Source organism: Macaca nemestrina, chromosome 12 (assembly GCF_043159975.1).
Source record: "Macaca nemestrina isolate mMacNem1 chromosome 12, mMacNem.hap1, whole genome shotgun sequence".
NCBI lineage: Eukaryota > Metazoa > Chordata > Mammalia > Primates > Cercopithecidae > Macaca > Macaca nemestrina.
Genome location: NC_092136.1, coordinates 4,587,649 through 4,602,676, shown reverse-complemented (window position 1 = coordinate 4,602,676; position 15,028 = coordinate 4,587,649). Strand labels below are relative to the sequence as shown.

The 15,028-nt window shown below is 54.3% G+C and overlaps 1 protein-coding gene, 1 long non-coding RNA gene and 1 other non-coding gene across 8 annotated transcripts in view; 2 read left to right on the top strand and 1 right to left on the bottom strand.

The window, feature by feature from the left end:
• The window catches only part of LOC105469731 (anoctamin 1), a 218,809-nt gene that overhangs the window by 97,668 nt on the left and 106,113 nt on the right, over positions 1-15,028 (top strand). For all 5 annotated transcript variants that reach the window (XM_071074119.1, XM_011721186.3, XM_071074118.1 and 2 more), the window contains exon 2: positions 8,290-8,462. In XM_071074119.1, the coding sequence (XP_070930220.1) occupies positions 8,290-8,462 (173 nt within the window). The remainder of the gene's footprint in view (positions 1-8,289; positions 8,463-15,028) is intronic.
• LOC139357409 (uncharacterized) lies at positions 2,564-14,885 on the bottom strand. Of its 2 annotated transcripts, none has more exons than XR_011610431.1 (3): positions 14,753-14,885; positions 13,944-14,025; positions 2,564-2,702 (listed from the first exon to the last, which is right to left on the bottom strand). It is a non-coding gene; the product is annotated as an uncharacterized lncRNA (long non-coding RNA). The 2 variants fall into 2 exon arrangements; XR_011610432.1 differs by lacking the exon at positions 2,564-2,702 and adding an exon at positions 11,754-11,891.
• Positions 5,117-5,223, top strand: LOC112424591 (U6 spliceosomal RNA). The gene has a single exon (XR_003015381.1). It is a non-coding gene; the product is annotated as a U6 spliceosomal RNA (small nuclear RNA).

Sequence of the window (15,028 nt, the reverse complement as noted above, 5' to 3'; positions counted from 1 at the left end):
CAGGCATGAATATGAGCCATCAAATTATGACTAAATCGCCTGGAGCCGCCATTCTAGCCAAGGAGGGTGAGGGGAGGTGGAAGGAAAGCAAGATGATGAAGCGAATTCCTCTGCAGATAAAGGGTGGCAGATTCTATGGAGAAGTACAAAGTCGGGAAGGGGTTTGAGGAGGTAGAGGTATAAAAGAATGCGTGAACGAGGCAGGGCACCGTGGCTCACGCCAGTGATCCCAGCACTGTGGGAGACCGAGGTGGGCGGATCACCTGAGGTCAGGAGTTCAAGACCAGCCTGACCAACATGGTAAATCTCCGTCTCTACTAATAATACAAAAGTTAGCCATGACGGGTGCCTGTAATCCCAGCTACTTGGAAGGCTGAGACGGGAGAACGGCTTGAACCCAGGAGGCAGAGGTTGCAGTGAGCCAAGATCATGCCAATGCACTCCAGCCTGGGCAACCGAGTGAAACTCCAAGTGAATAAATGAATCGTGAGTGCATGGTGAGTGGGTAAGTAAGTGGGGAACGGGGTGAGCCAATGAGCGAGTGAGCAGGTGGATGAGTGGACAAACAGTTGAGCGAATGAATGAGTATGTGGCTGAATGAACCCCTCGCTCTAGCGGAAAAGCCAGAGGAAGGGGCCCGAGCATCTCCTTCAGGGGTACCTGCCAAGGCGGAGTCCTGGAACCCCTGCCCAGGACCTCTCCTGGAGGGCATCTGGGTCAGTCCCTTGCTCCCCAGCGCTGTCAGCCCCTGCCTCAGATCTCTTACCCAACCTCATCGCTTCCACCTGGCAAGGTAGATGGCCCATGTACTGGGAGCACTACATGGTAGGATCCCTGGGAGGGTGCCCCTGGGTGTCCTCCTGGGTCTCTTTCTGGTGTGAAATAGGGAGCTCTCTCGGCTTCTTCAATTGAACACCTGTGTGACCAGCTCTGTCATCAGATACGTTTTGTAATTAAAGGCTACTCTGTCATAATATTTCAGGAATGTGCTGTGATTGGCCTTGGGGCAAAGGTCGGTTTCTCTGCATGTGTGCTGTACAGAGAAAAAGCTGTTCAACTATTTTTCCCTGAATAGTAAAAGGGTCCAATATGAGTCCACAGGTTACAAAGTGTATCAGTCCCTTAAATGATTGTCACCCTTTTCCTACCTATCAACCTATTCCATGTCACTGCAGAAATCTTAAAAAACAGGAAATGACAAGGCGGAAAATAAAAGCCATCCAATATAGTGTTCCTTAAACAATAAGAAAAGGCTCTGTAGCTAAGCAGTCCAGGCTCATTGTTCCTTTCCACATGTGGCTTTCAGCCCTGGAACGGTGGCTTTTCTGAACTGAGATGTGCCGTAAAGTAACAGTCACATACCAGATTTCAAATATGTAGTTGGAAAAGAGAGAATGTCCAAGGTCTGATTAATAACTTTTTTTTTGTTTTTGAGACAGGGTCTCACTCTGTCACCCAGGCTGGAGTGCATTGGTGCAATCATAGCTCGCTGCAGCCTCAAACTTCTGGGCTTAGGCAATCTTCCCACCTCGATTTCCCAAGTAGCTGGGATTACAGGCAGGCACCGCCATGCCTGGCTCATTTTTGTTTTTTCTTTTTTAGAAATGGTATCTGACTGTGTTGCCTAGGCTGGTCTCTGACTCCTGGCCTCAAGTGATCCTCCACTTTAGCCTCTCAAAGTGCTGGGATTACGAGTGTGAGCCACCATGCCTGGCCAGGAACTTTTATATTGAGGACATGTTGAAATGATATTCTATGTATAATAGGTTACATACCATAGATTATTGATTTCCCCTGATTATTTTTACTCTTGTTAGCGTGGGTAGTAGAATATCTCAATGACACACGCTCCACAGGGCCCAGTAACGCACTCCTTTATTGTACAGAAACATTGCATCAGGAGGACGAGGTCTCCCGCGCCAAACCCAGAGGGCCTTCAAGGTTCTGATTCCCCAGTGCAGGGTTGGGAAGATTCCTCCACTAACTGGTGATGCTCCTGGCTCATTTTCCCATTCATTTCTCCCACAAACCTGGAGCCCAGGGTGTACAGCCAGCGGTTGTCACACACAGTTTCCCCCCAAGAGAAACCTGCAGCCCAGAAGTTCAGTTGCAGGACAGAGACCCCCAGCCTGGCAGAGGCCTTGACACAAAACAGAAGTTTGGCACCAAATGATATATACGTGAAGGCACAATGAAATGAACAGCAAGGGTTCAAACAAAAGGCCATGCATGGCATAACAAAATTCTGGAACATCTTTTGTTCCAACCATAGGGTTTCCCAGGAAGGCGTCAGGATCTCCTATAAAGATAACTGAGGCTCACAGTCGGCCCTGGAGCTGTGGCTTCCTTGACTTTGGGGAGGGGAGGGTGTGATGAGACCCCAGAGGATTCGCTCCAGAGTGAGACGCTTGCTGCAGCCAGTGCCTGCAACATTAGGGAAATCAGGGCCTTGGGCGGGTCACTGACACCAGGGGAGTGATGCAGGTTTGGTGCGCTCACGCCCGGCACACAGCCCATGGAAGGTGCAGGGATAAGTCTGTGGCTGAGAGCAGCTCTCATGGGGTTCGTGTACTCTCAACAGTGCAGGGGTGCCAATCCATGTCCCAGCTCACGGCCTTGGAACCTCAAGTCACCTTCAGCCCCTCAGGCCAGAGGACAGGAGAACCAGGACTTGTCCTTCTCTATCAGAAGCTGCATCGTATCTAGGGAGAAAATACACAATCGGGGCAGGGGCTCAGAGGAAGCCATAAGGGTCAGCCTCGTCTCTCTGGAGTGGCACGAGCTCAGCAGAGGCCGCCCACCTCTGTGAGGGGGAGGTTCCTTACTCTCGGAAAGTATGCTGGTGAAAAGAAATTGCCAGGCAATCTGGAACTTTTCTTCTTTCAAGCCCTGGGAAGAAGAATTGAACCAGTGGCGGGCAGCTAGGTGCTCTGTTTGGCAGGGTGGGCAGGTGCTGTCCTGCTGCAGGGAGTCCCACCCTGTCCCCCACGGCAGGGTTTCTGATGGCAATGCACCCATCATCTTGGGGAGGAAGGCTGTGCCTCCTGCAGAGTCCCTGGGGAGGAAGCAGCTGTTTAAGATTTCGTCTACACTTCTTCCCACACCTCCTGAGAAAGGACACAGGAGGAGGTTGTCTGTGTGAATGCACTTGCAGATGACTGTAATCACCCTAACAGGGCGACTTAACATTTGTAAAGAGCTTAGCACAGGGCTGGCTTAGTAAGCACTGAGCAGCTGCTTGTTAAATAAATAAACATAAATGGGGAAAATCCATAGTGTGCCAAGGATGGTAAGGAGAGTAAAAAGCGCAGAAATGAAGCCCGAAAAACTGAGGATGGTGGGCAGAAGGGAACATGAGTGGCTGAAGCCAAGGATGGAAGGAGCAGAGGTGAGGGATGCCATCTGAGCTGGACCAGAAAGGCTTCCAGGAGAAGGTGGCCTGGCCAGGCTCTCAGCTACCCCTGGTGAGTTTTAAAGCTCTTGGGATTCTCAGAAGGCAGGCCTTGGGTTCACAAAACACATTATGAATCTGAAAACCCTCCTATGCAAACTGGATGTCCATGAATTCTGTTGGAGAAAAAAAAAAAAAAAAATCCGCACCCTCCCCTCCGCCCCAGGCAGAACTTCATGCTTTGGCTGCGTTTCCGAGCTTCGGCCGGCAGTTTCCGAGCCCGTGGAGTCCCGCCGTCATGCTGCGGTTGGCCGGCCTCTGCTTGGGCACTGACATCATGCAAGGGAAGGAAATGACAGTGACCCGTCTCCCGCCCACCGTATCTCAGTTGTAAATTCCCCAGGCACGTCTTCCCCGGGGTAATTACAGCCCAAGTTGCTTTTAGGAGGTGATATCATTTACCTGTTTGGCCTCTGTTTCTGTCCTACGCGGGTTGTCCAGCAGCACGGGGCTGGTGGGGAGTGGGACGAATGGCCGTTGGCGCTCACAATGGCCCTGAGTCATGACTGCTCACTCCTTCCATGCTCCTTTTCCTCCCCTGGGCTGCTCGTGAGTCAACAGCACTTATTAAACCCCTCTGAATGCAGAGATTTGTACTGGGCCAATCGAGGGCCAGGGCAGGCTCAGTGCACCCGGGCTGTGCGGGTGCCACCACCACTACCAACGGAGAGCAACCCTGGGCACCTGCGTATTTCTGTTTTGTAAAAAGAAACCCAATCTCCTTTCTGCCACCTCTCTAATTCTAGGTATGCGTTGAATTCATGGAGTGAGCTCTGGTTTGAGGGGTGGGGATCAGAAGAGCTAGACTGAAAGCCAAGTTTGCTCTCTTGCCTGACCTTAAGCCAAGTACATCACCTCTCCAGGTGTGCGCACCTGTGAAATGGGGACTGATAACGCTGTCCTCCCAGGTCCAGGTGACAGTGCAGGTGAGGGCTGCTGAGAAACCTGACAGCAGTGGTGCTCAACGGGGGCTGATTTTGTCCCCTGGAGGATATTTGACAACACCAAGAAACATTTTTAGTTGTCACACTGGGGCTGGAGGCAGAGGGTGCTGCTGGCATCTTGTGGGTGGGTAGAGGCCACCAGGGAGCCTGCAAAATGTCCCACACTGCACAAAACAGCTCCCACCGCAGCGGATGATCTGGCCCCACACATCCACGTGCTGAGACACCCACTGTGTCCCACCCTAGAGCTCCTTTATTAGAAGAGGCGTTTGCATCCCTGGCTTGGACTCACCATGGCCAGGCGCTGGGCCTCTTGGTCCTCGCCCACCATCCAGAGGGAGACACTTCATGCCTCACTTTACAAAAGAGGAAATCGAGGCAAACCAAGGCCGTGAGGTTGGTTAATGGGGAGTGAGGTTCCTGTTCCGGCCTGTGGTCTCAGTAACCAGTCCCTGCATCTCCATCATTTGGGGCACCTCGCTCTGCCTCCCTTTGTAAAGTTTGGTATGTTGGACTCCCCACTGAGTTGCAGACAGCTTGGCCAGTGCTCTGAGGTATTCTTCCCTGTGGGCAATGCCAACGGGATGGAAATAAAATACCATTGAAAAGGGCTTCCCTGTGCTGCCTCCTACCAGGAAGCCACCCTCCTAACAGCTTTGTCGGTCTGCGCTCCTCGTCACCTGATGCTTGTATCCTCGGTGACTATTAAAACGTCAGCAACGTGCTCGCTTTGGCGGCACATACACTAAAATTGGAACGATACACAGAAGATTAGCATGGCCCCCACGCAAGGATGACCTGCAAATTCGTGAAGCGTTCCATATTTAAAAAAAAAAATGGTCAGCAAAGACACCTGTATCAGTTGGCGCATGCCATCAAATGACACTGAAGGGCAACACTGTGGCCAAACAGGCCAACTGGGAAGCCTGGAGCTTCCCATAACGAAATGCACCATCTAGACAAATGACAGCGGTGTTTTACTAATTCATGAGCAGGGAATTAATCCTCTGCCCGCGAAATCTGTACCTGTAGGGTTTCAGTGATGAAAATCACTGAGACAAAAAGAAAACTGAGTGCAGCAGTTTATGGAGAGGCCCCACGTATAAGCAGCTAGTGACTGGAGTGGAGAGAGAATCCCAACAAAATGACCCATGGGACACAGGCGGGGACAGGGAACTAGACAAGGGAACCATCTGTGGAACAAAAAGGACCCTGTAAACTTGTCCTGGCTGGGGAGATATCTCCACTTACAGGAATTATTTTCCCACTCCTATTTTTGGGGACTATTGTTTTTACTTTGTGTCGGTCTCTGAAGTCCCTAGACCCACGAACCCCCGGCAAAGGCCACGAGAGGCCTGGAGGCAGAACTGGTCCTCTCTGGCCCTTGCTGCTCAGAGGCCACACTGCATTTTCTCTGCCCTTGTCTGTGGCGTGTCCACACTGTCCACCTCGGAAGACTTGGGGGAGGGGCGAGAGGAAACAGAATGCGGGGATACTGGAGAGAAAAAAAGAAACATACTGGCAATAGCAAAGAAAGTGGAGTCTTACAGGCAAGCCGATGCCTTGAGCCTGGCTACAGTCTAAATCACAGAAACCAGAGAGGTTAAGCACTGTTTCTTGAGTAAAGCCACAAGTGGTGCTGTGGGGGAGAGGGTGGGGCCACCCTGCCTAGGAGATGGCCCCTCAGCAGGCAGCCCCCGAGCTCCAGAGCCCTCTGGGGCCAGAAGTGTCACTTCCCAAACCTTTGGGAACACCAGTGTGTCCAGATTTGGCCAAGCATATTTTAACTTTTTTTTTTTTGCGGCAAACTGTGCCTCGTAGAGCTCTGGAAGGTCCTTTGCCACTCGAACATAAATGTGAAAAGACAGTACATTAGTATTACACAATGTTGGTTGTTTACCAACAAGGATAAGCGGATGGAATTACATAATCCTCTGTATGTGCGTGTGGGATTCTCCCAGCCCTGGACACTTGAACTTTTAGGGGCAGAGGCTGTGGAGCACTGTTCCTGGTATGGATTTGGCCAGCCTGGGGCACTTCTCCAAACCCTCTCTCACTGTCCAAGGTGCAGACAAAGGGTCCTTTAGGGCCACTCAGCGCCCGTTGGCACCACCAGCCTGAGAACCGAATAGCCTTCCTGCACTGCCCCAAGTTCAAGGAAGTCACGGACTTGTACCTAAAGCGGGAAGTCCCACTGAGGCACCAGGAAAGGGGAGGTCATGACAAGATGATAGTAATGGTGACAGCAGTCACCACTGCCGAGCCTGGCAGCATCAGGCACACTGAAGACTCCCATGAGAAGGCGGAAGCTCTGAGGCCCAGGAGGTTCTGAGGCCAAAGAGGCTGGCACAAGGTCACAAGGTCACAAGGCTGGAAGGTGCCAGAGCTGGAGCTAGACCCCAACCCCATCCTAGCTGACTCCAGATTCCATGCTTGGAACCATGGCATGCTGACGACATTGTGGCCTTGAAGGACAATTTTCTAATCACTTCTGTAGGCCTTGAATGTTCCCAAGTGACCATTTAACAAGCAATTATTGAGCACTGGCTGTGTGAACCTGGTAGACAACCCACTGTAAAATGAGACGGAATAAATGAAGTGCTTGTTGAGGTTCAGGCAGGTTCTTTGGGTAGAGAGGAAGGCCTGCATATTTGGGTGGGAAGGGGACAGTGGGGGAGAATCCAGCAGGACTTCCTGCAGGAGGTGCTTTCTGATGCACACCATGAAGAACTCATAGGATGTCAGAGGCAGAGGGACACTATTTCCACTGGATGTGGTTGCCAGCATGGCCCCTGGGGCTTCATCTGAGTGTGGCTGTCCCCTGGGGACCTGCCTTATTCTCCTTAGGGGAAGAAGACTTGAAGATCTGCAGTGTGCCAGACCCCTGCTAGGTCCGGGGGTGAGAGAGATCAAAGCCACCATCCCACCCCACTCCCCTGCCCCTCCAGAAAGCAGGACAGCCTCGCCCAGCAGTGGGGAAAGCTCTGCAGGAGCCCCGCCCCACCTCAGAGGTTGGGGACTGGTCCTTGGCCTTCCTGAGCCTGGGTGTCCTCTGCAAAATGAGGACCCGCATTCCAACCCTGCAGGTGCAGGGTTAAATGAGATGATACACACTCACGCCCTGCATCGGGGACGCTGCACGCGCCTGGGCACAGAACAGTAAGCGCTCCGTAAACTGGGGGGACACCGGAACATCAGTGGGCTCCAGAGAGATGACTGCCCTGGGAGAGACTCCCCCAGGAGCGCGGGCAGCTGGAGGGGGCGGGTCGGCAGGAATCAGGCAAGCTCCCCGGAGGAGGTGAGCGCTGACTGACAGCAGGAGTTTGCCAGGGTGGAGGGAAAGGGGCAGAGATCCAGACTCCAGTCTCAGAAGCTTCGCTCCCCCGGAGGCGGAGGTGACCCGCCACAGAGGCGCCTGCCCCGCAGGGACTTTATTTCAGGTGGGGCCATACTGAACGTTCCCCCCTTTCATACCCGGTATGAAAACCCTCAAAACATCCAAAGGGGCACTTTCCCCGGATAAAAATAAAACTTGGAGGGGCCCGCAGGAATGGAATACTTTTTCTTCCTGTGTTTAAATTTCTACGGAAAATCTGACCCGCGCGGCCACCGCCCCTGCCATAGGCGGGCGGAGAGCGCTTATATCTTTAAGGCAAAGGCGGGCCGGCTGGCGTCCAAGTTCCTGACCAGGCGCGGGCCGGCCCGCGGGACCAGCAGCCGGGTGGCGGCGCGATCGGCCCCGAGAGGCTCAGGCGCACCCCGCACCGAGCGCGCGGGCCAGGCGGGCCAGGGCGGCGGGCGGAGCGGGAGGCGGCCACGTCCCCGGCGGGCCTGGGCGCGGGGAGGTCCGGCCCCCTGAGAGCGTGCCGCGAACGCTGCGGTCTCCGCCCGCAGAGGCCGCCAGGGCCGTGGATGGGGAGGGCGCGCCGCCCGGCGGTCCCAGCGCACAGGCGGCCACGATGAGGGTCAACGAGAAGTACTCGACGCTCCCGGCCGAGGACCGCAGCGTCCACATCATCAACATCTGCGCCATCGAGGACATCGGTTACCTGCCGTCCGAGGGCACGGTGAGTGCGGGCGGCCGCGACCCGGGCGGGAGGGCCGCGCACCTGCACCGCGGCGAGGGCGGGAACCGGACGGCGGCGGGGCCTCCCGGGACCCCGGGGGGGTGCTGCACCCTCTGCGCAGGGTTTGCGGCGCCCACCCGCGCACGTGCGTGCCGGGAAGGGCGCGCCGGCCCCGGCCAAGTGCGTGCGCCCAGCCTGCGCTCTGAGTGTTCGGAGCGCAGCGCCCACTCAGCCCAGCGCAGCACCAGGCCCCCAGGCATGGCCTGGCCCGGTTGCTCTGCGGCTCCGAAGCTGCCTGGCCCGGGGCTGGAGCTCAGAGCCCAACCAAGAGCTCACAGCTGGCGCCCTGGATGGGACCTTCCCTTCCTGGCTCGCGGCCAGGGGTGCCCGTTGGGGCAGCCAGAGGGAGGGTGATGGTGGGGGTCTTGGGCGAAGGCCAAGTTGGTCGCCACTCCACGACGATGGTAGCTACCAGGCCCCACTGCTTCACTACCCTCTGGAGTCAGAGCCCGGGGTCCTCACTTGCCAGAAACGCACATTGCGCCCAGGGCACTGGGCGTGGTACCCTGGCATTGGCAGCGAAAATCTCAAAGCCCAGGGTGTCAATCATTGGAGATTGCTTTCTACCCTCGCCCCTGTCTCCCCTGGGCGCCCAGGCCTGGTTCAGGTGGGGGCACTGGTAGGAAGCCAGTCATGTAAGTTGGGGACCCCATCCTGAGGTCCCCAGTATCCCCACCGCCCTCCCCAGGGTCAGACCCAGAGGTCTAGGGAACCCTACGTTTTAGGGAGGGGGGCGGAATTCTCCCAGGAAGGGTTTGGCTTGAAGGATAAAGTTCTCTGGAAGAGGATAGGACAGGGCTGGGACTGGCTATCTCCTCTCGGGGTGAGGGAAGCTCTCAGCAGCACTTTGCGGGAACTAAGGACAGAACCTCCTTTCTCCCTCCTTCCCCTGCAGACCCCATCAAGGCCCCTCTCCGGGTGTCAGGCCCAGCAGGGCTGCTTCAAGCAGGATGGAGATGGCCCTGGCTTATCCCTCTAGTCTCTGGGGCACACAGAGAGGCAGGGAATGAAGCAGGGGCAAAGCTCCTGCTTTGGGTCTCTGTTCCAGCAACAGCAGGGACTCTGGCCTTGGTCAGGCCTTGCACCCTTTGGGTCACAGTGAAGGGGGTTGGCCTGGGGGCATCTCTTCGGGAACTGAGATTGCACAGAGCTGCCAAGAGCACTGGGAACAGGTATAGATGGAGAGGGAGCCTACCTGTGAGTCACAGGACTGGCCGGAGGAGCTCAGGGATTGCCATTTGATCAAAGCCATGTGCCAGGCCATGCTGGCCCCTGGGCACCCTTAAAGAATGAGACAGAGAAGGCTCCACCCATCTGGAGCTTACTTAAATGGTGATGGAACGTTACCCGTTATCCACGGCAGTGACAGGGACAATTCCATAGTGCTAGGCCAGTGCTGTGCCTCAGCTCATGGAACTCTCACAACGTGTGAGGTAGGTGCTATTACTACAGGCAAGGAAACTGAGGCCCAGAAGGCAGGTGACCAGCTCCAAGTCACCCACCAGCTGGGAGGACAGTTAGGAAGGGCCCAGGCAGACCAGGTAGCTGCAGAAAGTCTACCTGAAGAACAAACCTTCTGGAGAAGAAGCTAATTCTACCCAATAACAGGTGGGGACTGCATCCTTCAAAAACATTGCGTATTCAATGTCCCAAGGTGGGGCCATGGGGATACCAGCCAGGAGCCAGGGGATGGTAGTGCTGGCCAAGGTAATGGAGAGATGGATGTTCTGGGGGTAGATTGGACAAGACCTGATGGTGAATTGAATGTTCAATAAGAAATGGAGCCTTCCATGAATAGCCCCCGGTCTCCACAGTTTTTGTTCTAGGACCCGTTGCTTATCCAGACTCAGAAACTATCAGCCTCCTGTAACCCCAGGTGAAGGCCACAAAGTCTGCAAACAGGCAGCTGGGCCCAGATGAGACCATCAGCTCTTAGATTCCACACAATACTTCCATTGCACATACTTTGTTTTGTGAGCTTGGAAGGCTGAATCAGAGGCGCTCGCTGCGGGGGGCAGAGCCTGGGAGCAGCATCTGCCAGTAGATGGCCAGACAGGCTGGAGGCTGCAGCCGTGGAGCAGGGGCCTGTTGGTGCGGGGCAGGCCGCATGGCAGGGAGAGCCTCCCAGGGCATCCCTGGCACTCCTCAAGCCAACAGTGGTTGCTCAGTCATTACCCTGAGTCACCCAGCGAAGGCGGCTCTGTACACACCAGGGCCAGAGGGCGTGGGCTGTATTTCAAAAGTCCCTATCCCGTTCTCAGGCGTGCAACTCATACATGCACAAGTCAACCACAAGATAAGTTCATCTGATTCAGGCTGCGGTTCCCAGCCTATGGCTTTTGCCTCGCCTCATTCCCAAGTTCAAGGGTGGAAATCGCTGCATTGTTTCTGTGCATTGAGATATAAGAAGAAATGACTTGAAAGCCAGAGGCCAGGTTGGACGCAATTTGTTTCCATTTCCTTCTGTTAATCTTTGAGTGTTTCTACTTTCTTCCTTGAAACTGGTGGCTGTCTGTGGCCTGGGATCTGAGTGCCCCTAACAAGCCCAGACACTCCAGAGATACCTGATTTGCTGGTATCTGCCCAGTATTTCCTGATTTATCTGCTGTGGGAGATGATCTGCTCATAAATTATGCATCATGTCCCATAATCATACATTGATATGTAGTGATTTTTAAAAAATTTTTTAGAAGACAAGGGAAGCTTAAAACTGATGTTCCCTTCTTAACTATAATTTGAAAAGTCTCAAAACCAAAAGAAATTTTACAGGTCACTGATTTCATTTAGCCCATTTTCAGAGAAAGTGAACATTGTAGATTCCCTTGAGTGATCAAGATATTTCATACGGATATGAATTCAGTTCCTGGAGCACCAACTCCAGAGACAAGCGGAAGAAGCCAATGCCCAGAGTCCCAGGACAGTGTTAAAGGTTAAAGGACATAGGATTCCTTCCCCGTTTCTGCCGTTTTCTTGGAGTTTGAGGAAGGGGTTCATAGAGGCAGGTGTGGACCAGGTATAGGCTATCATTCATGGTGCCTGGGACAGGGCTTCCAGGACACTCCTGCCACGAAAGGAACCTTCGTCCTTCACATTTTCCCATGTGGCCTCAGGGAAGTATTTCTCTTCTACCATTTTCCTATCTTCCTTAGGGAGGCACCTTCCGGGAGTACCTCCCTCAGTTATGCAGAAGGAAGTCTTCAAAATACCTTCAGATCATCCAGCACATTTTATCCCCACAAGAATCCTGTGACCTAAGTCCGGATGTCTTTGTCGGCATCTCACAGATGAGAGAAAATGGAGGCTCCCAGTTGGGGGTTGTGGTGTTGAAGTTGCTGGCCTGCCTGGGTCTCAGCTTCTGTATCCTTGGATCTGATGGCCACAGCCAGCCACAGTATACGAGACCCAGCCTCTGTTATTCGTTCACACATGCCCGCATTCATTCATTCAGCAACCGCATATTCAGTGCCGACCATCGAAAAGACGAATAAGAGGGCTGGGTGCCATGGCTCCCACCTCTAATCCCAGCACCTTGGGAGGCCAAGGCTGGCGGATCACCTGAGGTCTAGAGTTCAAGACCAGCCTGGCCAACATGGTGAAACCCCCGTCTCTATTGAAATTATGAAATTAACCAGGCATGGTGGTACGCACGTGTAATCCCAGCTACTTGGGAGGCTAAGGCACAAGAATCGCTTGAACCCAGAAGGTGGAGGTTGTAGTGAGCCGAGATCACACCACTGCGCTCCAGCTTGGGCGACAGAGCAAGAATTCGTCTCAAAAGAAAAGATGAATGAGAAACCCCTTGCCCTCAGCAAAAGTGCACCGAGGGGTTGCTAGCCCCCTTCTTAAGAATACAGAAACAGAAATGTTCTGACGCTTTCCCAGGCCTTCGAATTTGGAAGTTATGCACAAAGTCTCACCCACATCCCTCCCACTGCAATTACATCTTTGCCTTTTTTCTCCCATTCTACACAAGAAAGGCACCCCCTCCACTGCTCCGTGGAAGGACACCATAGAGTCACACGCCACCATGGCGACCGCACTGGTCCTTGTTGTACATTCACCTCCTGACTCTCTCCAAGCCCAGCTCAGGATTGCTCTCCAGACCCTGGGAGCCTCCCAGCCCTTTAGAGTATAGACGGGAGATAGCCCACACCTTACAAACTAATACCTAAACAGACAAAGCAGCTTATCCAGGGCCACACAGCAAATCAGTGACAGAGTCAGGCCCTGGGACTCCCACACCTGTGTTTGGTGCTGCCTCCTGCTGGTCCCAGCATCACATCCGGCTCCTTTTGTAACTTTTTAAAGTCTGGATTTGGCACTGCTACCATCTTTCACTTGTGGTCCACTCTGGCCACAAGATTTTTTTCCCCCTGTCCTCCCCTAGTTCTTTATTTGTGCGTGTGTCTCAGTTCCCAATTAGAGCAAACTTCTGTTGAAGGTTCACTCTATGCTAGGCCCTGCTGTAGACTCTTTATAAGATATAAAGGATTCATCCTTCCAGCAACCCCATGAGGGAGATCATATAACATGAGGGAGGTCTTAGGGATATGGAGAGACAAAAACACGAAACTGTGTGCCTAGGGTCACACAGGTGGTTAGTGGCAGAGCTGGTGTTTGAACACAGGTAGGAGGATGCCCACTCTTGATCAGGCCCTGGTGCTGTCTGTCCCTCCACCGTGCATGGGAAGTTAGATGATGTTTCTGCTCCCCAAAGACTGTCAGGCCCCTGAGGGTAGGCGTGCCCCTTGATAGGGCCCCAGTGGACAGATGATGGGGGTTCGTATTGAACCTGGTAACCTTCCCTGTTTCACCCTGATAAAGGATTTTTGGCCACTCCTTAGCATAAATCCATGCTTTCTGGCTTGAAGGGATCCCTGTGAATTTCCTCCCTTTCTCTAAGGATTTGTTTGCTATTACCATTATCCCTGCCAACCAGGGGGGTTTATGGGGCCCCAAGTAGGTTCTGAGTCCCTGTGTACTGAGGTCAGGTTGGAACTGTGTTCTAACACATCTCTAGACAGTCCCTGGCTAGGCCTCTGGGGTCCTGCCATCCAGGTTTGGGGCTAATTTGCAAGTTGAGAACTTACGGGTAGACGGCTCAGAGACAGTCCCAGCACAGAGAGACCTGCAGAGGCCAGAGGGGCTGGCCACTTTCAGATCCCAGAGGATGCTGGATTTGCCCCGTGCCCTGAAAACCAGGTTGAATTACAAAGGGTTGAGAAGGACAGAAAGGTCATGCAGGGAGGGACACAGTGTCTGCAAAGGCAAGGAGGAGGGACTGGAGAAGGCCTGGGGGAGGGGGAGAGGAGGTTGGGTAAGGCAGTATGGGGAGGAGATGAGGAGGAATAGCCGAAGCTCTCAGGTGCACCTGGGACTCAGGCAGGTGTGCCCTTCGACCCCTCGAGACCGCGTATTCACCTGTTGGGCGCTGGCGCATTCCCTGTGCTTGGGCTTACGTCTTCCAAGAGCAGCTTCTGGTTGGGCTCTTTTGCCCACGCGGCTGTGGGGAGAGAAAAGCACCTTTAGTCGCCACCTCCTTGTGACCCTGCCCTTGTCTGACCTCCCTGAGATGTTAAGGCGAAGGCATATCTGCCACTGGGTGGCCGTCGGGGTGATAGGGATGGCCCCAGGCGCCTGGCCCCAGAATTAGATGGAGCGTCCATCCCGGCACGTTCTGGCCAGTGTGTGCTGAGCTTAGCAGAAACTATCATCTCCTCGGTGAAGCCTCCCGCCGTTCCTCATTTAGCAGAAACCGACCCTGGGGCTCAGAGTATCCAGAGCCTCCCCCAGGCCTTGCAGCTGGAGAGGGGCCAAGCCTAGATGTAGACCCAGGTCTGGCTGACCACAGGGTCTACCATGAAGCCACTGCCCTGTCCCGGGCTGGCCTCACCTGCTGCCCCACACTGTCCCAGACATACCTGTGGCCTGGTGTTGCCCAAACCTCCCCACTAGCCTGTGCTTATCTGCGGTCTGCACTGGCCCTGCTTAACCGCTGCCTCAGGCCCCAGGACAGAACTGAGGCCCGCTAAATGGCTGCACTCTCCCCGTGCCCCTCAGCACCAGAGACAGAGCCCTGCACTGGGGTCAGCCAGCAGGAGTCTGGTATTCAGGGCCACTGAGCTGGGCAGCCCACCCGTGGGAGTCTCAGTTCCCTCCAGGTCAAATAAACCTAACTATAGTAACCCCTTCATAGGGTCAGTTTGTGGGGACTCAGTGAGATGACATACCTGGGCTGAGAAACAGCGTCACCCTGAGTCGCGGCTCCCACACCTTGGGCGTGCAGATGGGACTTGAGGCTGAGCTCAGCCTCCCGCCTGCTCTGTAACCTGGGCTGTCCTGCCCTGCTGGGCCTGTTTCCTCCTTGGCACATTGAGAAGAATAGCTCTTTCATGCTTCTCCTGCAGAAGGAATGAAGGCCCCTCCGTGCTGGCTGCAGACTTGCCATACTGGGGTCTTCTATGAACCCCGTCCTTCACGGGGCTGGGCATGGGAACCCACTGCCC